This window comes from Martes martes (genome assembly GCF_963455335.1).
Source record: "Martes martes genome assembly, chromosome: 6".
Lineage (NCBI taxonomy): Eukaryota > Metazoa > Chordata > Mammalia > Carnivora > Mustelidae > Martes > Martes martes.
This window is the reverse complement of record NC_137893.1, coordinates 115,961,332-115,983,179: the sequence shown is the minus strand read 5'-3', so window position 1 is coordinate 115,983,179 and position 21,848 is coordinate 115,961,332. Positions and strand designations below refer to the sequence as shown.

General features: G+C 48.3%; 2 protein-coding genes across 2 annotated transcripts in view; both read left to right on the top strand.

Moving 5' to 3' along the window:
• Positions 1-21,848, top strand: part of PPARD (peroxisome proliferator activated receptor delta) — an 82,091-nt gene that overhangs the window by 35,506 nt on the left and 24,737 nt on the right. The window lies entirely within an intron of this gene.
• On the top strand, positions 6,185-9,214 carry LOC308343998 (large ribosomal subunit protein eL19-like). The gene has a single exon (XM_080805284.1). The coding sequence runs from the start codon at positions 7,662-7,664 to the stop codon at positions 8,292-8,294; it is 633 nt and encodes a 210-aa protein (XP_080661410.1). The 5' UTR covers positions 6,185-7,661; the 3' UTR covers positions 8,295-9,214.

Below are 21,848 nucleotides of genomic sequence, written 5' to 3'. Positions count from 1 at the left end.
GTCTGGCAGACAGTAGTCTGGTGGGAGGATGAGCAATGACCACACTGACTCTAAGTCCCCATGTCTGGGGCTTCAGGAATCAACCTCAACTCAGGGAGGCATAGGGCTAGGGGTTGGTGGACAGCTTGGCCCACACCCCAATTCTCTTAGTTCTTTCCTGACCATTCTCAGTCTGTAGCCATGAATTAAGAACCTGTGTGCTCGCTGCTGTGCTGGGCCTTATTCCCGAAGACACCAGAACAGTAACAACACAACCCCTCTCCTGGGACATGAGTTGGAGAGAATTTCTAGCACACAGGAAGCTGCAGGCAACCATGGGAGACCAATTCGGAGTGGTGCTGCTCTGTCCAAAGATTGCCCTCACAACAGCCTAGTTCTCCTGCTTTGGGCGGTTTGGACCATCAGTGTATTTTTTCTTGGGTGATTTGCTAGCACTGTTACAGACTGGTCTGAGATGACTAGGGCCACCTTTTAGGTTTCTGAGGAATGGCCCCAAATGTGTCTTTATGAACTTGTCCTTCATTCCATTTCTTTACATAACGGCAGGTTAGTTTTACAGTGGCACTTGCTGGTCTCCTGGGGGCAGATCAGCAGCCAGCAATTACTGCTTTTCAGGCATCAAGGATTTTCCTACGGACTCTCAGATTGTTCCTTTGCCTTTTCTAATCTGACTCCATTTTTCTAGGAGAGTACATCTCAAAATGATTGCTGAATCAGGATCTCTGGGAGTGGGCCTTGGAATCTATTATTGAGGATTGGGGGGAAATTGAGCAAATTGAGGTCTGAAGATGTTACAGGTGGATTTATGGATAGGGACTCCAAGTGGTTTAGGTAGTCTGTAGTCTCAGGTAGGTGTGGAAGCTCCACTAAGTCATAAAGGACCCAAGCTCCTTCCCATTCCTTGCTCTGTCATTCTTAGGGTGTGACTGTTGTTCAACATGGTTGTCATGGGCCTAGCTATCACATCTGCATTCCAGGCAGCAGGATAGAGAAAGAAAGAGGGAAGAGTGACATCTCTCCCCCCTCCCTTTTAAAGCTACATCAGGAATGTCTTCTGCCTCTACCACTTTCTGTGACTGAGGGGAAATTATTTAATATCTCAGAGCCACAGTTACCTCATTTGTAAAATGGGCATGATAGCACTGACCTCAGGGGGACAAGGATTAGAGAGGATCATCCATGTCTGGCATGATGCCCAGGCCACAGCGCGTGCTCTCTAAGTGGTGACTGCTGTCGCGGCACATCTTGACACCGTTCCCTTCCCCTTCCCTGCATGGTTCTGCCCTGCTTCTCGTCTTTCCCTTTCCTTTTCTCTGACACACTTTGCCCTCTGTTCCTACCCTGCCTTCCCCCCACATCCCTCTCTTTTCTGCCCCTCATTTTCCTGCTCCCCTTCCTGCTGCCACCTTTATCCCCTACCACCTTGTACCACCTCATCGTTGTATTGTTTCTGTCCCTCTGTCTCCCTGGTGTCCCAAATTAATGGCAAATCGTTGTTGTATTGCAAGAGCCAGAGAGGTTAGAGGTGGTGACTGGCCTTTGAACTGCAAGTCAGCAATGAGTAAGTTAAGAAAACATGTTTAATTGGCTTATTCATGAATCAGTTGCAAATTGCATTTGGCAGTTGGTAAGCAGAGATCAGAAAGAGCAGTGGCTTAGACCAGTAGAAGTTTATTCTCTGTTAGGTTTTTAAAAGAAATCTGGGGAAGCCTGTCTAGGGCCAGCCTCTCTGTTCTGCCATCCCTAGTGTGTGGCTTCCAAGCCCAGACCTGCATCATGGTCTAAGATGGCTGCGGAGCTCCAGCCATCAAGTCAGGTTTCCAGGAAGGAGGGTGGTGAGGGGAAACAGAAAAGACTTAATGCCAAGCTGTCTTTCTCCCTCTTCAGGAGCTTTCTTGGAAGTCCCCCCCCCCCCCAATAGCTTCCACTTCCCTCTTTGGCCTCCCATAGCTGCAGGGGAGGTTGAGAAGTCTTTTAGCTGGACATGTTGCCACCTGAAATAAAATCCAGATTCTATAACTAAGGGGAAAGGGGGGAGTGGATATTGAGTTAATGACTTGTAAGGAGAGTCTGCCACGATTCATTCAGCATGAATTTAGCACCTACGGTCTGCTAGTTATTAGGACAGACCAGGAAGTCCCCGTTCCAGAGAGGAGACACAGATATGTGAACAAGCATAGCCAGCACGGGGTCATAGAAAAAGAGGAGTGGCATGGAAGAAGGCACAAGCAAGCACCCCTCCCACACCTCACATGCCCGCCAGGCCACCCAGGCATTCTCCTGAATTTGTCACCCCAGCCTTCTTCTGTGCCCTCTCCTCTGCTCACTCTCGCTTCTATTGCCATCACCAGCGTGGTCATCGTCGCCGGGCTTGTTTTTGCCCCTTCATTCTGGCCCCGGCAACAGCCCCTAGGACCTGAGGAAGTGGGAACAGTTGGCAGCTGAGTGGGAAGCTCTGGGCTGAGGCCACCCATCCGGAGATCCAGGTTGCAGGCCCACAGGCAGTTAGAAGCTAGGGACAGGCACATTGCCCTCTCTCACTCCGGGAAGAGGGTGGACATTGGTAGGGGTCTTCCTCACCAGCCCACTGGCATTGGCTACGCTCTGCTGTGTCCCTGGCAGCTTGTCATCAAATGAAACCTTTAGAGGAGTAAAATCCTTCTCCTGGTCCCATAAGATAAGCATGATTATTTCATCCTCATGAAGTAATCAGGTGCCTCTTTGACCTGTGGTCTCTTTGATTTTGATCTCAGGGATACCACTGGCCCTCTCTCCTCCTCCGCCCCTCACCCAGCTCCCTTTGGGAATTCAGGGAGGCCCCCAGGAAGCTTGCTGCCAAGATTATTTTTAAAGGTGTATTCTGGCCCTTAAGGATGTAATCTTTCAGGGATTACTAATGGGTTAAAAGGTTGACATTTATGACCCAGCACACTCCTTATGAGCTTCACTGTGACCCTGGGCAAGTGACTTAACTAGGCCCTCCTTGGTTTCCTCATCTGCCAAATTGTGATCCTGGTTGTTACAGAGATTAAGAGGCACGTGGGAAGCACTTGGCCCACATCAGTTCTTGTGACTGCTCTTCCCCACAGTGCCTGGAACGATAGATTGGGGCCAAGGCGTGGGAGGCCTTGGATGCCACAGGAAGGAGTTGGATTTTCTTTTTTCGGCACAGTGAGCTGCAGGAGATTTGCAAGCAGGGCTGTGACAGATCGTATCCGGACTTAAGAAATGTCCCCAGCAGGTGGATGGAGTCTGGACTGCAACAAGGGAGTACCTGAGGGCAGTTCTGGGTGGGGTTGTCCAGGGCCCGAGCCAGCGAAGTCAGGGTAAGGGGACAAAGGACAGTTGAAGAGTCAGTAGTGAGAGAGGACCTGATCCTGATGTTTGAGCCCGTGTGACACAGGGATGGCGTCCCACTGACAGGGACAAGGAGTGTGGGAGGAGTTGCAGGGGGAGGTAGCAGGAGAGGACATGAGCACTTGCCGCCTGCTGGGCATGAGGGGCAGGGCTGCCTGGGGCCTGACCCAGGGATCACTGGGTTTGGGAGGCATGACAGGGTCCTGTGAGGCCTCTGTGTGCTGTTGAGGTAGTCAGCAGGTGAGAAGCCCGGGTCGGAGATCTAAGAATGTGGTCACTGTGTGAAAACAACAGTGATGGTTTGTGCAGCAAGGAGGGGAGCCAGCCAGGGACAAAACCAGGGAGGAGCCTGAGGGGAGGGCCATCATTTTAAAGGCTGTTGAAGGAAGAGCCAGCAGCAGAGTGGGTAGTCCCTAGAAAGGCTGGAGAGAGAGGCAGAGCCCAGATCAAGAAGGGCCTTGTACAGCCCAGCCAGGAGCTTGAGTTCACTCTTAGGGCAGCAGAAAGTTTTTGAGGAGTCCTAAGGACGGAAGTAGATGTGATTCAGTTTGTGATTTCAAAAGTCATTCTGGCTGCAGACTGGGGAGGGGGCAAAGAATGGAGGCAGGGTACCCTTTTAGAAGATTGTTGTAGTCATTCAGTTGAGGTGAACCAGGAGATACTGGGCACTTGGATGGACAGTACTTGGTTCACTGGGTACCTAGACTGTTTGGATCTTGGGGGCTCCTTAGGGGATGAGGGAATAGCTCAGGGAGTCTGACTTCAAGGTTGAGATGTCAACCAAGAGGCCACCCAAGCATAAACCAGGAAGGTGATAATGGAACCCACCTCACTGCTCATCTGGCAGCTGGAGTTTCTTGGTTGACCTTGAAGCTCCTGTAATTCCTCAAAGCCAAGGATAAGGCTTCAGAATGGGTGGCCCTGTGGATGAGAGAAAGAGACAGACAGGCCCTTGCAGAAAGGTTGCTGCAGTCTTCTCTCCCACTTCTGGGAGAGCCAGGAAGCCTAGAAGCCCCCTGGGGGCCCTTGTCCTTCTGCCCCTCCCCCTTAGGTGACTTCTCCCAACCTTGCGTGTGCATGTTCATTGGGAGGTGGGGAAGCCAGGCCCCTCTGAGGCCCAGACCCGTTTGAGCCGCACAGCAGGGTGGGCAGCGCTTTGCCCGATGTGGCCCTAGGCTCTGAGCTCTTAGCTTTGGGCTGCTAAGCAGAAGGTAACATTGCATCAGACACTGCTCCTCCCGAGGCCCCAGGGGTTGGCACAGGTGAGCCCACAGGCTGTTGTCATCTCTCTGACTTGTGCTGAAATTCTGCTGCCAGGCCTGTTGCAGTGTGTGCCTGGAGTCTGGGGCTCGAGTCCAGTTGTCAACAGGCTGTCCTCAGTTTACCCTCAGGATGAACTTCCGTCATTTTACCTTGTTTTTATGTTAAAATGTCTGTTTATATAAAAATACCCCGCCGACAGGTGAGACAGTTATAGGACCAAAAGCGGCTGAATGGCTGTGGGACTGCAGCCCCACTCCCCGGGGAGGGTACAAGTAAGGGTGTTCAGTTTCTTGTGTATTCTTCCAAAATTTTCCAGGCACAGACTCAAGTGTATGTGTATTTCTCCTCTTCCTCCTCCTATTCCCTGTGGCAGTGGGGAGCATAGAAATTGTTTGGACACCTGGCTCCTTGCTTAAGTATGTCTTTGACCTCTTTCCCCACCAGTAGGTACAGACCCACTGCATTTTTTTTTCAATCTTTTTTGTTGTACATATAGCCAATAATTTTCCAGCAGTGCCTTAGATTTGTCAAGTGAACTGTGGCTTATAGAACATTCTTACAGCTGTTTTCTGGTGTGATCCTCCTAGCCCTAGGAGGAAGACAGACGGGAAGAAATTTTTTGCGGCTCAGGATACGCTGTGAGCAGTGAGGAGGCGAGAGAGGTTGGTTCTTGTTTAATGAACAGTAAAACAGCGTCTGTCCTCCAGTTGTTTGGGGAGCAGGATTGAGAGGTTCATACATATGTGCCCAGAAAGGACTTGGGAAGCAGCATCTGTGGAATGAATGTGGTGGGCGGAGGATGCCTTGGGGCAAGCTTCCCCAAAGGGAGTGGAACTTGAGCCAAACCTCTACAAGAGATGGGGGTAGGAATGAGACCAATAAAAAAGGAAGGACATTTCAGGCATGAGCAGAGGCATGGAGTTGCAAACATTGGCTGGGGTTTGGGGCCCCGGGCACTCTTGCTTCCCCATCTAGCCTGGTCTCGTCATTCAGTTAGCAGATGCTCACAGGCCTGCTTTGTGCTCAGCCCTTTTGGTGTCCAGAGAGCAGCAGAACAACTCCGTGGGTGCTCACACTGCAGCCAGGAGACACTGTGTGCGTGATAGGCAAAACTGGTTGGTGTTGGTATGGGTCAGACTCGTGGTTCCTGACTGGGAAGGGGCCAGAAGAACCTTCTGGGGTGCTGGAAATGTTTGGGATATTGAGCTGGGTGATGATCTTGTTGAGAAATATAAGACTTCGCGGGGCTACATGTGGAAGATTAATGCAAACCATACCCTGTGACCCTAGGTGTGTTATATTCCTGTTACAGAGTAAGGAAAGGAGCAAATAAATAGCATATCCCCAGAATAAATCAGTGAGTAAAATGCAATAGCCGGAAAGTGTGGGAAGGGCTGTGCTTGCGGAAATACAGGGACTTAGGAGCACATCGCAGGAGGCTTTTCTGAGGAAATTGTCTATTCGCTGAGATTTGAAGGATGAGGAGGTATTAGTCAGGTTAAGAAAGGTCAAGTGTCCCAGTTGGGAGGAACAACCTGTGCGGAGGCCCAGAGGCAGAGAGCCCGATGTGCTGGAAAGTTCTGGGTGAACATAGTGTAGTGTTTGGAAGGGCTGAGAGTTGAGAGTTCAGACCCTCACCCTCTCTCACTGCGTTGTTTCAGAAACCCCCTAGTGAGAGTCTCTCAGCCTCTCTCTGGTCTTACAGGCATTGGAACCAAAGCACTTCTCTGCTTCTGCCCTCCCCCTTGCCTCAGAATTAAGTCCCACTTAGTAAGTAGGAAGTCAGGGCCATCCATATTGGGGCCCCTTATCTGTCCATCAGAGAGGCGGACTCCCCAGCCAAAGCGGGGAACCCCTCTGTTCCCAGAGCTGCTCTGTGTTTTCAGCTGCTTTGCCTGCTCACTTGGCCTTCCCTGGGAGTGCCTTTCCCAACTTTCTGACCCCGTTGGAAGAAGGACCATAGCAACTACTCCAAAACGATCCCTGCTCATCCCAAGTTAGAAATATTTCTTCGTCAGAAGTGTCCACCTCCCATGTGGCCTCCGTCACACAGCCTGTGTGTGCTCGCTGTCTTCAGGGGCAGTCTCTGACTTACTCCTTTTGGCATCACCCTGTAGGAGTGAGTCTAAGTCAGTGCTGGTGCACAGAGTTCCCAAATCAATCCTGTAAACAATTTTTTAATAGAGGGGCTCTGGCTAGAGGTAGGTGGAAGGTTGCTAGGTTGGTGGGGTCCTAGCAAAGCCTGCCTGGCAAAGTGTCAAGATTCTGGTGCTTCCAAATTCCCAATGTCTCCTAACTTTTCAGGATTTGGGAACCAGGAATTGAGTTTCCTAGGAATTCCCCAAATCATAAGTTATTCTGTATCTTTCATAACATTTCATTTATGAGTTTTTAGTCATATTTTTTTAAAAATTACTAAGTTTTTAATTTTAATTCCAGCATAGTTAACATACAGTATTATATTAGTTTCAGGTGTACAATATATAGTAATTCAGCAATTCTACACGTTACTCTGTGCTCATCGTGACAAGTGCACACTTTTAATTCCCTTCATCTGTTTCGCCAACCCCCCCCACCTCCCCTCTGTTCACCACCAGTTTGTTCTCTGTAGTTAAGAGTCTGTTTCATGGTTTGTTTCTCTCACCCTCTCTTTCTTTCATTTTGTTTCTTAAATTCCACACAGTGAGTGAGATCATACGGTATTTGTCTTTCTCTGACTGGCTTATTTCACTTAGCATCATATTCTCTAGCTCCACCCATGTTGTTGCAAATGGCAAGATTTCATTCTTTTTTATGACTGAGTAATATTCCATTATATGTATATATACCACATCTTCTTTATCCATTCATCACTTGATGGTCACTTGGGCTGCTTCCATGATTTAGCTGTTGTAAATAATGCTGCTATAAACATACATCAATGCGTGTATCCTTTTGAATTACTGTTTTTGTATTCTTTGGGTAAATACCCAGTCGTATGATTACTCGATTGTAGGGTAGAAACACTTGTCATTTTTCACATATATGAGTTTTAAATAAGAATGAGAGGCCAGGTCTTTTCTTTCGGCGCTGTGGCAGCCACCATGAGTATGCTTGGGCTTCAGAAGAGGCTTGCCTCCAGTGTCCTCCGCTGTGGCAAAAAGAAGGTCTGGTTGGACCCCAACGAGACCAATGAAATCACCAATACCAATTCCCATCAGCAGATCCAAAAACTGATCAAAGATGGGCTGATTATCCGGAAGCCTGTGACTGTCCATTCCCGGGCTCGGTGCCGGAAGAACACTTTGGCCCGCCGGAAGGGCAGGCATATGGGCATTGGTAAGAGGAAAGGTACTGCCAATGCTCGAATGCCCGAGAAGGTAACCTGGATGAGGAGGATGAGAATTCTGCGCCGGCTGCTCAGAAGATACCGTGAATCAAAGAAGATTGATCATCACACGTATCACAGCCTGTACCTGGAAGTGAAGGGTAATGTGTTCAAAAACAAGCGGATTCTCATGGAACACATCCACAAGCTGAAGGCAGACAAGGCTCGCAAGAAGCTTCTGGCTGACCAGGCTGAGGCCCGCAGATCAAAGACCAAGGAGGCTCTCAAGCGCCATGAAGAGCGGCTTCAGGCCAAGAAGGAGGAAGTCATCAAGACTCTGTCCAAGGAGGAAGAGACCAAGAAATAAAACTCCCTCTTTTTTGTCTGTACATAGTGACTTTGGCAATAAGACAGATCGGTTATTCAATAAAACAAACTTTTATCTGCCTCAAAAAAAAAAATAGAATGAGAGGCCATAATCTGATTTATTTTTCTGTGGTAAAAGTTTCAGAGGTTTTCTGTAAAAATTGAAAAAACATAATATTAAATGCAGGGTTTATTATTATGAGGAACACTATATTGTGACAAGACTATATATTTTATTAACATGTAAAAATGATTGCTACCCGAGCTAGATATTTGATCATAGAATGTTAAAGGATGAGAACATTAATACAAAATGAATGCCAAATAGAAATAGTGGAATGACTTAAGGATAATACTACAAACATTTAATATTTAAAAGTCATTCTTAAAAAAAAAAAAAAACACGAAAAAAAAAAAAAAAAAAAAAGGGGGCACCTGGGTGGCTCAGTGGTTTAAGCCTCTGCCTTCGGCTCGGGTCATGGTCTCAGGGTCCTGGGATCGAGCCCCGCGTCGGGCTCTCTGCTCAGCAGGAGCCTGCTTCCCCCTCTCTCTGTCTGCCTCTCTGCCTAGCTCTGATTTCTCTCTGTCAAATAAATAAAAAAAAAAAAAAAAAAAAAAAACATAAAAGTCATTCTTAAATAATTATAAATTTTTATTTCTAAATTTCCAGACACTAAAATTCACCCATTTTGGTGTGCACTTCTGTGAGTTTTAGCAAATTTATAGTTATGACCCACCACCATGATTCAGGTAAAGAACTGTGCAGTTACCCCCTCAAAACAATGACATTCCCTTGGCCCACTCCTTCATAGTCAAACCTCCCCATATCATTTACTCCTACTCCATTGTCTGTTCCTATAGTTCTGCCTTTTGCAGAATGTCATATGAATGGAGTCATAAAGTACATAGCATTTTTTTACCTCTCACTTAGCACAATGTATTGAAATTCATCTGTTGCTACTGCATTCATTTGTTCCTTTTTATTGTTGAATAGTAGTCCCTGGTAAGTTTGTTTATCTGTTCTTCACTTGAGGGACCTTTCAGTTTTCAGTTCCTGACAATTTTGAAAAAGCATTCGTATGCTGGTTTGAACAAAGATTTTCATTTCACTTACGTGAATACCTTGGAGTGGATTGCTAGATCCATGGTAAGAATATATTTATCTGGCAATCTCTTTCTCACAGTGACTATGCCATTTTGAATCCTTGCCAGCAATGTATGAGAGTTCAGTTGCTCTTTAACCCTATCAGCACTTAGTGTTGTCACTTTTTGTTTCATTTTGGCCATTCTAATAGGTATGTAGTGGTCTCTCACTGGTTTTAATTTGCTTTTCCCTAATGATTAAGGATGTTGAGCATCTTTTTGTGTGCTTGTCATCTATTTATCTTCTTTAGTGAAGTATTTGTTCAGTCTTTTGCCCATTTCTTTTGTTTGTTTGTTTAGATTTTGTTTGTTTATTTGGCAGAGAGAGCACAAGCAGGGGGAGCAGCAGGCAGAAGGAGAGGGAGAAGCAGACTCCCTGCTGAGCAGGGAGCCCCATGTGGGATTCGAACCCAGGACCCTGGAATCATGACCTGAGCCAAAGGAAGATGCTTCACTGACTGAGCCACCCAGGCACCCCAAATCAGATTGTTTTTTGTCTATTTGTTTGTTAAGCATGTTTCCAAAAACATCCTGAAATTGGACATCAAGGCACACGTTACTTCGTATAGGCTCATTTCCTTTTGTAGTGATGAAAATAATTTGCTTTGATTTAGTTACTGCTTTTACTAATCAGTGATGCTTTATTAGTTCAGATTTTAGATCCATTTCTGACTTTGTGTCCTAGAATTCCACAATACTCATATATTTTGTCTGTATCTCTCCCATATCAAATAGACACTGGAAAATGCCAGTGAACATTACTGAGTAGTTAAGTAGTATTTGAATAACCTAACAGGTGGATCTCCTAACAAAATTAAGAGCACTACACAAAATCATGTGTCAAAATTGCCAATTTAGGGGCTTTCTTTGCTTCTAGACTTATTTCTTAGAATGTACTAGTAGGATTTGTACATACTATGTGTTTAAATATATTAATACATATTTGCAAGAACGACTCACCATTAATGGCAGACAGGGCCATAAACACACACATACAGCATGGCAGTGGCTACAAGCAAGACTCGATTAGATTGTGACCACTTCTCTCCTTCACACACCTGTCCTGGTTCTGAGATGCCAGCCTTAACCTTCAACTCTGCATGTTAGCTTCTTGCTCCTGCTTTGACTTGAAGTCAGTGGAGTCTTTCAAACCAGTAACATCTCTAGATTGATTAAGCTTTAATTTTCACCAGAGGATTATCATACTTTTTCCTATTTTCCCAATTTTTCAGTTGATGTTTCTCAAGTTTGGGGATTAAATAAAACAGATAAATTTTCCAAGAAATGTTGAGAAGGAAATTTTGTATGGAAGTACAGTCAAGAGGTATCACAAGTCAGCATGGCTCAGTTGGTTAAGCATCTGACTTGACCTTGGCTCAGGTCTTGATCTCAGGGTCATGAGTTCAAGCCCCACATTGGGCTCCATGCTTGGTGTGGAGCCTACTCAAAAAAAGAGAGAACGAGATCACAGGGCAGCACTTGACAAAAGCCAACTCTTGTGCCAACTATTGTATGGTTCCCTACCAGGTAAGCTCCACAGGGCAGCCACCAAGTCTGGTCCATTATAATGCCTCTGGGGCCCGGTTTGGTGCCTTTACCCAAGGTGGGTGCATGACCCTTAGAGAATACTCCATGAAAGTTGTTGGCTCAATAAATGGGTTTCCAGCTAATGGCTGGCTGGCTGGAAGCAGTGTGTAAACAGCTGTGGCTGACGATGGTTCACGGTTTAGAGTTTTGTGGAAGATGAGCTTCAAAAACCCTGTGAGATCGTTATTGTGCCAAGCTTTGCACGACAAGCAGAGAAGCCTGAATTTTTATATTCCCGACACTGGATAGGGAATGGAACACGATACATCCAAGTCTCTGTTGAGAGTCATGGGTGAGCTGAAGGCAGAACAGCCTTTTCCTCTCTGTTTTTCATTTGATAAAAGGTCCAAGCTACAGGCGAGTTGAAAGAAGAGTGTGGTGAATGTCTCTTGCTTCCTTCACTAAGATTCATCAGGTGCTAACAGTCTGTGCATTTGCTTGACACTGTGTCATCGATAGTCCACATTCCATATTTGGTCATTTCCTTGTGAATAGATTTCCGGTTATCATTTTTTGGTGCGAACCCACATAGGTAATGAGTGCTTCCTGTTGCTCCACATCAGGCTGCGTGATGGCCCCAGTTGGCCCCAGTAAAGGTGATGCTAGCTTGAATCACCTACTTAAACTGCTGGCTGGGAAGGCTGCTTTTGTTGTAAGGCAGAGCACTTTGGAAGGAACTTTTCACCGATGTGTTTCTCTGTCAGTTGCACCTCCTACTCAGAAGCATCTTGTCTTCTTTAAAAGAAAAAAAGGGGGGGTGCGCCTGGGTGGCTCAGTGGTTTAAAGCCTCTGCCTTTGGCTCTGGTCATGGTCCCAGGGTCCTGGGATCGAGCCCCACATCGGGCTCTCTGCTCCACGGGGAGCCTGCTTCCTTCTCTCTCTTTGCCTGCCTCTCTGCCTACTTATGATCTCTATCTGTCAAATAAATAAATAAAATCTTAAAAAAAAAAAAAAGGCATCTTGGTGTTGTCAACAAGGCCCTGGAAGCCAGGAAACTGGGGCGGGGGGACCAAGCTCTACAGCCATCTCTCCCCAAAACCGTAGGCAAATTACATCATTGCTCTGGGGTGAGTAGTTGTACATAAAAGGAAATAGCTACTCAGAGAGGTGAAGCAATTTGCCCAAGGCCACTCAGCTAGTGAGTGGTAGAGCTAGGATTCCCAAGCTGTTCTTTCAGAACCAGAACCCTACCCTTGTCCTTGATGACAGTCTGCTGCCTTGGAGGCGCCCCATCATTCTTTTGGTGGCACCAGGCATTCGGTAGTGCTGCTCAGAACACAGCAGGGCACCAGCCCTTGCAGGATTCCAGGCGAGAGGGAATAGAGACGCCTCTCCGGCACGTGGCAGGCTGTGCTGTAGGAAGGCGTGGGTAACTCAGGCAAGCTGGTAGGCGAGCTCTCGGAATCTCCTCAGCCACCTTTGGAATAAAAGCTTTTGTGTGGATGTTACAAAGGTGAGGCCCTGGCACCATTCCAGCCCCCTCTCCCTAGACAGGGAAGTGCAGGTTTCACATACCCAGCCTTGGCTTATTCTGGGGTCAGCGCCCAGGATCCCCAAACTGGCCTGTGAATTCCAAGGGCAGTCGAGATGGGTGGAGGGGGTATTCCCTCCGCCTGCCTGGGTTCCTGGGGGTGGGGAGGGAGACAGGAAGTATTAATGGGGGAAAGGTGTGCAGAACCTTGCCAATCAGGTCACTGTGGGTGGGGAGACACTGCCTGCGTGCTCTGGACGCCCTAGGAGTTGGGTGGAGGTTCTCAAGGAGGCAAGAAGAGAGGAAGACTGCGGCAGTGACTCTGGAGTACTCTGGGGCCGCTCTGCCGGCCCTCTGCTCTGGCGGCCCACCAGCCCACCACCTGACATCTTCCCAGTTAGCTCTCTCCAGAGCAAGTAGCACCTGAGCACGTGGTGAGTAATGTCTGTTCCTCATGCCCTTCCAGTGAGCAGTTGTTGTGAGGAAAACAGTGGCTCCGGCTCAGGCAGGATATGGTGTGTCAGGACCCCGTTGTCCTATTGCTGTGGAGCTGAGAGTCCAGCCTTCCTGAGTTCCTGCTGCTTCTCCTTGAGTTGTTCATCTTCACAGGCCTCCCGGGAAGTGGACAAATCCGGGACAGGGCCACAGTGGCCTGACCAGGAGCAAGCTGTGCCTTGTGGGCCCAGAGGGGAATTCTGGGGAGTTCTTCTACCTCAGCTGATGGCCTCCCTGGGCCCTGCATCTTGGAGAGACCCCTTAGGGCTCTGGCAGCCAGGTCAACAGGGACAGAGGGTCCCCCTAGAGAGAACCCCAGAGGAACAGCGGTGTTTATAAACAAGACTCCCCGTCATCACTGGCGGTAGCACTCAGGGAACAGTGGTAGTACTTCACCTGATTCTTTCCAAGAGAGCTCCTTCTTCCTCCTGCCAGATAGGGCAGAAATCCACACTGGGAGCCTGACATGACCTGACATGTGAGGCCTTCCGCTCTCTGGATGAATTCCCCAGGTGTCGTCCTTCTGTCGCTCCACACCCGGTATTTCCCCATCTTGTCCTGCGCATCCCTCGTCCTGGCTCTGAGTCCTGAGAAGTGAGACAGCAGATTTTTTTTTTTACCAGCTTTCCCACTGAGAGCTCTGAAGGCTATCTGTCGTGCAGGCGTACAATCCAGAAGCTGCTGCCCAAACGATAACACAAATTGGAAGGTGAGGGCGTGGGCCAGTTTTCTGACTCTCCAAGGGGCTTTGATGTTGAAAAAGTATGTACTGGTGTTCCTGAGACTTGAAGACTCTTGTTTGGTTTGCGCTTTCATTCCTTTACCTCTGGTTCTGGTTTCCTCTTTGGGGGGGCTTCATGCTTTTCAAATATTTGTTAACTGAGCCCTTATCTAGGACCTTAGAGAGCAACCGCATAGGTGTGCACTTGAAAGCGCCGAAGGTGGGGGATGGCACCTGGGTGGCTCAGTCCGTTAAGCGTCCGACTCTTGGTTTTGGCTCAGGTCGTGATCTCTGGGTCATGAGATTGAACCCCATGTTGGGCTCCCTGCTCAGGGAGGAGAGTCTACTTGAGATTCTCTTCCTCTGCCCCTTTCTCTCTCTCTCACTCTCTCTCAAATAATCTTAAAAAGAAGGAAAAGGACAGGGAGAACAGAGAGCAAGTTCTGAAAATGTCTTTTGAGATCCAACACCAGACAAGCTTTGCCTCCTCTGGTGTCCATATTCACCCCTAGTTCCCAAGCTGGTTTCACTCAAGTGAGATCCAGAGCTTTCATTAGGGAGAAAGCAAGAAGTTTTTAAAGGAGACTCCTGGCTCTTCTCAGCTCCCTTGCAAAAGACATTGATGCCTGTTTTTATTTTTTTATTTTTATTTTTTTTAAAGATTTTATTTATTTATTTGACAGAGATCACAAGTAGGCAGAGGGGCAGACAGAGAGAGAGAGGGAAGCAGGCTCCCTGCTGAGCAGAGAGCCCAATGAGGGACTCGATCCCAGGACCCCAGGATCATGAGCTGAGCCGAAGGCAGAGGCTTAACCCACTGAGCCACCCAGGCACCCCTTGATGCCTGTTTTTAAAAACAATTACAGCTACATAATTCTAAAAACTATTACTCTCCCCACCATCACACTCCTCCTTCTTCCCTCCCATTCCGGACTGTTTTCCCTTAGTAGTTGTTGGGTTACTGGGCAAACGTGTGTTGGCTGTGTACATTGTCTTAAACGAAATGGGTATGTGGCAGATGTGAGAAGGGACTCCTCACCATCCCCTCCCAGCTGCGTGTGAGGGCCATCCTGCCGTGGTCCAACATGTGTACCGTCTGCTGCTGTGGTGGGGGTTGGGGTTCTGCAGAGAGTTCCATGGCAGGAATGTGCCAGAATGTCACATCATGAGATTGACTTCTTTGGCTTGTTCTGCTTCATCTTGCTTCTCTAAAATAATGATGTCTCGTGTTTGATCATGCTTTTAAAACTTTTTTTTTCTTTTTACTTACTGAACAGCTCATGTTCGTTATAGAAAATTTAGAAAAATCACATAAGCAGTAAGAGAAGAAACAAATATTACCCCTAAGAGATCACCACCATTGATATTTTGGTGTGCGAATTGTATAATACAGATGTTTTTCACATTGAATATCTTACCCAAGCCTTGCTTCTTCCATTCAGGATGGCATGTGGATACTAATCCCGTCTCACAGTTGGGAAAACTGGAGCACAAAGAGGTTAGAAGGTCACCCAGAGGTTCACGGCTTATTAGAGACCAAGCTGGGAGTACACTTGTCATATAGGCCTGAATTAACACTCTACTTGCCTCCCCTCCCCCGTATCTGCTCCACTCTCTTCTCACCTCCAGACAGAGAAGAGTCATGCTGGGGGTCTGGATTTCAGCAGGACCGGGGCAGTCACTGTAATTTATCCAGTTGCCTTATCCAGAGGTTAATGAACAGCACCTAGAGGAAAGCATCTCATGACACTTTGGCCCCTTACTGACTTAGGAGAAAAGATAGGTTTAAAGTATTACCACTCCAACATTCTAGCTTCATCTTGACCATTGGAGGTTTTAGGAGCCACACAATAGGAGGGCATGATAAACGAAGGAGGAGCAGGGTCAGGAACGGGTCCGGTGACAAATGCTTCCGTAACTGAGGTCTCATCTGGATAGGATGGCTTGAGGGGAGGGAGAGGTGCAGGTCAGGACTTGGTGACCAGAGACCAGGAAATGGACAGGACCAGGAGTGGAGGTTTGTTGGAGGATGGGTTCACCCGCCAGGATGCAGGAGCCTTTTTAGCATCAGAGAGGCTCAGGAGTGGGGGCGAGGAACAGTCCATTGGAGAGGCTGAGAGCTCCCACCCTGAAGGCAGACTGGCTCATGGCTCTGCGTCCTGATCCTGGCTCTGTTGGGCATGGAAATTACTTCACCCTCCCCTGCTCTGTCCTGTCATCGGTAAATGGGAATGATAATAGTACCTGCTTCCTAGTTCCCACTTGCGAAGCCCCAGGGAGTCACTAATGTAAGGAGCTTACAGTAATGCCTGGCATGTAGAAACACTTTGTACGGTGCGCTTAACGCAGAAGTTGGGTAGGCCCCACGTGAGAGCTGCAGGAGGGTCTCCGTGCTGTGGTTTGGCTATGACCTCCTTCCCCAGCCTTCTCTGGTCCCTGCCATCCTGTCTGCTTGTGTCTCTCTCCATCCACCCCCTTCCTGGGCCTAACACCCTGCATTTCCCCCACGTAGAACAACTAGCCCTCAGTCTATAGTTAAAAAGCAGTCTCCCTTCTCCTTGATTTTATTTTCTTCTCTGAATTCTGAAATGTTTTCTTGAGCACATTTTACTTTTAAGATCATTTCTTAATGATGTTAACCCAGCTCTCCTTAGCCTTGAACCCTCCCTGAGGCCTCCAGCAGAAACTGTTTCTTCTTTCTCTGGACTTAACCACTCTCCCCCACCCCCTTCCCCGTCTGTGTGCAGCTTTCCCTGAGGTTGTGGTAGATACGGCCTACCTTCCTCCATGATTGGAGTGTAGACACTGAAGGATTTGTCACCACCTCCCCACCCCTGTCCTGAGAGGAGCCGAGGCCTATGAGTGACCTGGGCCATTTTCCAGTGACTGCTACCCATGGGGTCTGCTCAGTGAGAGGATTTTAGAATCAACAGGAGGTAGGAGATAGATGCCCCAATACTCACTCCCCAGGGGGATAATTAAGCCAAGAAAAATGAACCACTGCCTTCCAAGGTCACCTGACAGATTAGCAAAAGAGCTGGTCTGGATCACAATGAGGTACCCACAGCCAGCTGATTCTGGACTCCCTGTCTTCCCCTACACTGCATTTCTACTAGTTTATTGCGGTCCTGATGAGCTCCTCTCTTGACTGGAAGGGTCTGGAGAGCAGGCTCAGATACCTCTGGAAAACTGAAACTGAGACCAGATCTCTGCGGGGCTGTTTCAGGCCCGGCCATGAATGGAAATCTTTTTTACAATTATAAAAAGTTATTCATTCATTCAGTACATATTTATTGAGCAGTTACTATCAGCCAATCATGGCTATAAGACTTGAAGATCAGTGTGACTCTAACAGGTGAAAAATTTTGCCTTGTGGGGTTTATATTCTTTTGGGGAAAGACAATCAGTAAACAAACAAGTCTTTAAAAATACTTACATATATGTATATGTATGTATATACATATATGGGTGTACTCACACCATTCCAGACAGTGGCAAGAGCTATGGAGAAGATTGAAGCAGGAAGGGAAATGGAAGTACTGAGGGTGGGCTGGGATGGTTTTAAATTGAGTGGTCAGGTGTCACTTCGATCAGAGGGCAGACAGAGAGCCGAAGAAAGAGGCAGGCCACTCCAGGTTAGCACTGGACAGTTTGAATAAGGAAAGGGAGCTTGCTTGCAGGGTTTATCTGCGTGGCAGCAAGACAAATGGATCCCCACCCCAACCACCAAATCTTGAACGCTTACCAGGAGACCTTAACTAGTCAGTCATGTACACCACACAGGTGTTTTCAATAACACATCACTATCTCAAGGCTGTGTCCCTGGAACAGCCTCTGGGGATCAGGAGAGGCAAACAGAACCCACATTCCAAAGACTAGGAAGGGGGTGAGGAGCTTTCACTCACCTGGGTCTGGCTCACGGGTCCATTGCTGGGTTGACTGTCACGGGGGAGCAAAACCCTGAGGAAGTACATTTTAGCTGGAGGGAACAGCTGCAGAGACACTGCAGCAAGCTATCCCTGTTGCGTTCAATACCATCGGCAGGGAGGCCATGTGCCTGTGCACAGTATGCCAGGAAGGGAGCCAGAGGGCAGGGCACCCATTCTGAAAGGCCTCACGGGCCACTGTAGAGATGAGCAGGAAGCTCCTGGAGGGATCTGGTTACAGGAAGGACAATATTGGACTTAAAAGGATCAATCTGCTGTGTGGAGAGTAGAGGGCGAAGCCCGAAGCAGAGAAGCCAGTTGGGAGGTTGTTGGAATAATCCAGGCAAGAGAGGATGTTGGCTTAGACCAGGATCATGGCAGTGGAGGTGGTGAGAAGTAATTAGGTTCTGGGTATTTGTTAAAGGCAGAGGCCATAGGATTCGCTGACTCCAGAGTTTTGGCCTGACCAACTAGAAGGTTGGAGATGACCTTCACTGAGATGGAAAAGACCTTGGAAGAAGGTCAAGGGCTCTGTTCGGATACCACTGGACATCCATGTGGAGATGTCAGAGAAGCTGGAACTGGAGAACTAAATATGGGAGTCATAAACATATTTATTGAAGGTATTGAAAGCCACGAGCCAGCTTCAGATCATGCAGGGAGCGAGTGTAGCTGTAAAACGAGAGACCTTCAGACTGGGAGTTGACTGGGACCAGCAAAAGAGATTGTGTGAGAGCAGCCAGCAAGCCTAGGAGCCAAGTAAGAAAAGGTGTAAGGAGGGAGGATCCAGCAATGGTATCACATATTGTGATGGGTTAAGTGTAAGGTGAAGGTAATACGTGTTTGGTATATTGAGTTCAAAAAGTACAGCCACATAAAAACAGTAAATCACTTATCATCTATGCATATGAGGAAACTTGCCTCCATTCTTTCTCTAGTCATTTTTATGGGAATCCTGCTATCTGTGTAGTTCCGTATTTTATTATTTTTCACTTAAAAAGAAGTTATTAAATATTGTACAGAAGTGTAAGTTTCATAGCTGGGTGGTACTCCATTTGTCAGGGGATGCCTAATTTATGTAACCATTCTTCTATTGGACATTGAGTCATTTCTGTTCTTTTTCATTATAAATATTTCTCCTTATTATAAAAAGTTGTTTCATTATTATAAATAACACTGCACCGAACAGCCCAGTGCATTTTCCTACGAGGGGAATTACAGAGTCAAAGGACATGAACACTGTTAAAGGTGAAGCTTGAACTTAGGTGCCGCAGTTTCTCCTGGACAGAACTGACCAACGTTGGCTTAGCTATAGGGTTCTTTCCTGTCTCCCCTCCCCTTAGAGAGGTTCAGAAGTCACTCAGGCCTGCCTACCCCCATTTTGACCTCCCCCTTCCAACTATGAGGCCCATTTCTCCTGGGCTGGGCCGAGTTTCGTTCCCTCTCACTAGACCTGGCACTGCCTCCATGTGCTGCGCACCCCCTGTTACCACCAGCCTCTGTTCCCTCACCCAGTTTGTTCACGTGGCCAGCAGGAATTAGAGCTTCCCTTGGAGGGTCATCGCGGTGTTAAAGTGAAATAATCCATTCTAGTGCTCAACACACATTAGTCCTGTCTGCCGCCCTCCCACAGGGTTGATTAAACGGGATTGTGTACACGAAGGCATTCTGTGAACTTTAAAGAGCTAGCTGGTGTCCTGGTCTTTGTTGTTTAAAAAGAAAAGGGTATGTGTAGTGACCTTTGGCCCCTGCCTTGTAACCACATAGCTTCCAGATCCGGGCCGCTGGTCCACAGTTCAGTGTGCGGGGCACGAGAGCTATGTGTCGGGAGTCCGGGGGACTTGGATGGAGTGGTCAGGCCCAGGAAGGTGGCCACTTGTGGCAGTCAGCCTCATAGCAAGTGCCACGTCTGCTCCCCAGATACGTGTGTGTGTTTGTCACAGCTGGGAATCAGTAAGACCAGGACAGTGCGAGGGGGCTGGAGAGAAGGACGTCGGAGCCTGAAGGGGCCTTGGAGGTCATCTAAGCCCGCACTGATGTTTTACTTGGAAGGCACAGATGGGGCAGCTGGAGAAGCACACAGCTCGATGCAAGAGCCTCACCCCTCCGCTCTGTCGCGCTGGTCTTCCCGGGAATGCATAGGCAGCTGCATCCCATGCCCAGCCTTCCAGGGCTCTGGGAGGTGGCCTTCTCCTTCCTATTGGTGGCCCAGCTAGGATTGCTGTTACCCTGGCTTTTCTGAACCCAACTGAAACCGTCTCCAGCCTGCCCTCCACAGCAGCCAGAGAAGCTCTTGTTTAAATGCAGCTTGGATGCTGCCCATGCCCATCCTCTTCAGAGCCCTCCTAGGCGCTCTGCTGCTCTTTGGATAAACACCCACATCCTCAGCTTGCCCTTTGAAGCCCCAGGTGATCTCCAGCCCCAGCCAGACCAGCCTTCCTGTGCTCTCAGAGGGGCCCTGCCATCCTCCTCTCTCTGTGGGGCCTTATCACATCTCTCCTCCCCACCGCCCCAGGATCCTGCAGGCCCACGTCACAGTCAGAGGCGTCCACTGAGCACCCACACTAGGCTACCATGCTCTGAGTGTGACCCCGCTGTGCTTGGCCTTTGTCCTTCAGAGCACTGGTCGTCATTCCTAGTTACATATTTATGTTGGTTACTTGCCTGACGTAGCCCGGCGCGTGATAGTAGGTACTAAACAAATATTTGTTGAATGAGTGAATGAAAGCAGCTGGCAGCAGCTGGCAGGGCCTGGAAGAAGAGTAGAGGGGCACTGACAGCACCAGCAGCTGTAGCACCTGAGGTCCTCAGATGAAACGTTCTGGAAAGGTCCCCTGGTGTGGCCCCTGCCTGCTGGCACAACCACCCTTACCTGAGGAGGCTTCTCTGAGCAGTGATGCATCCTCCTTCCTCCCTCAGGCTTCCAGGAGGAAAGATCTGGGTCTTTTCTGGGCAGGCCTTTCTCTTACCTCATCAGTATCTCAGCATATGGTTCAGTTTTCTTTGTTCACCACACTTCTTTAAACATCTCCCCCACCCCCATCATTAAAGTAACCTATGCTCTTGGTGAGGAAATTGGAGAACACAAGAAAACTATAGGAAAATAAGAATCACCCTTAGCTGGACCCCTCAGAGAAAAGTACCATTCACAGTTTGGGCCATGTCTTTCCAGTTTTGTTTCTTTTTTTTTTTTTTTTTAAGATTTTATTTATTTATTTGACAGACAGAGATCACAAGTAGGCAGAGAGGCAGGCAGAGAGAGAGGAGGAAGCAAGCTCCCTGCCGAGCAGAGAGCCCGATGTGGGGCTCGATCCCAGGACCCTGAGATCATGACCTGAGCCGAAGGCAGAGGCTTTAACCCACTGAGCCACCCAGGCGCCCCATCCAGTTTTGTTTCTTTTGCCTTGTGTATGTGTTTCGACATCGCTGAGATTCTGTTGTCTATAAAAACTGTAGTTTGTTTTTTTTTTAAGATTTTATATATTTGAGAGAGAGAATGAATGAGAGACTACAACTGGGGGGAGGAAGATGGAGAAGCGGACTTCCCTACCAAGAAAGGAGCCCAACACAGGGCTTGATCCCAGGACCCCAGGATCATGACCTGAGCCAAAGCAGATTCTTAACTGACCAAGCCACCCAGGTGCCCCCAAATTGGAGATTTCTGATATGTCCTTGGTCTTCAATAGCTCCAGCCCAAGACAGCCAGTGCTCAGTGCCTTAACCCTTACAACGGGAAAGGTGATGGCTGGGGGTCCGGGTCTCCCAGCATACTCAGGCAGGGTGGATCCCGGATGAAGAGTTCTCTTTCCCACCACCCCCCCATCTCTTCTCTGCCACACTCTGTAACTGCCTGAGGTGACTTTTCTTTCTATTTTAGCTTAGCTAGCTCCACTCTGCAGGGCTTAGGGGCCTGACTCTTACTGGAAAAATTACATAATGTGAGGGGCAGGGGTGGCCTCCTGCCTGTCTTTTCTCTGGTTCCCGATCTCTCTGAATAAAACCAGCCCCCACACTACTTCTGGGGGGTTGGCTTCAGGTGGCCTGCCAGCTGTTCATTGCCACACAGGCCTCTCCTATGCCCTGAAAGGAGTGGGGTGACCTGGATTGGCAAATGGGGAGCAAAGAGCCCCGTGGAGTTGCTGGCCTGGAAAACCAGGGCACTGGGTTAGTACCTGGATTAATGATTGATTGGAAAGCTTGGGACAGAGTCAA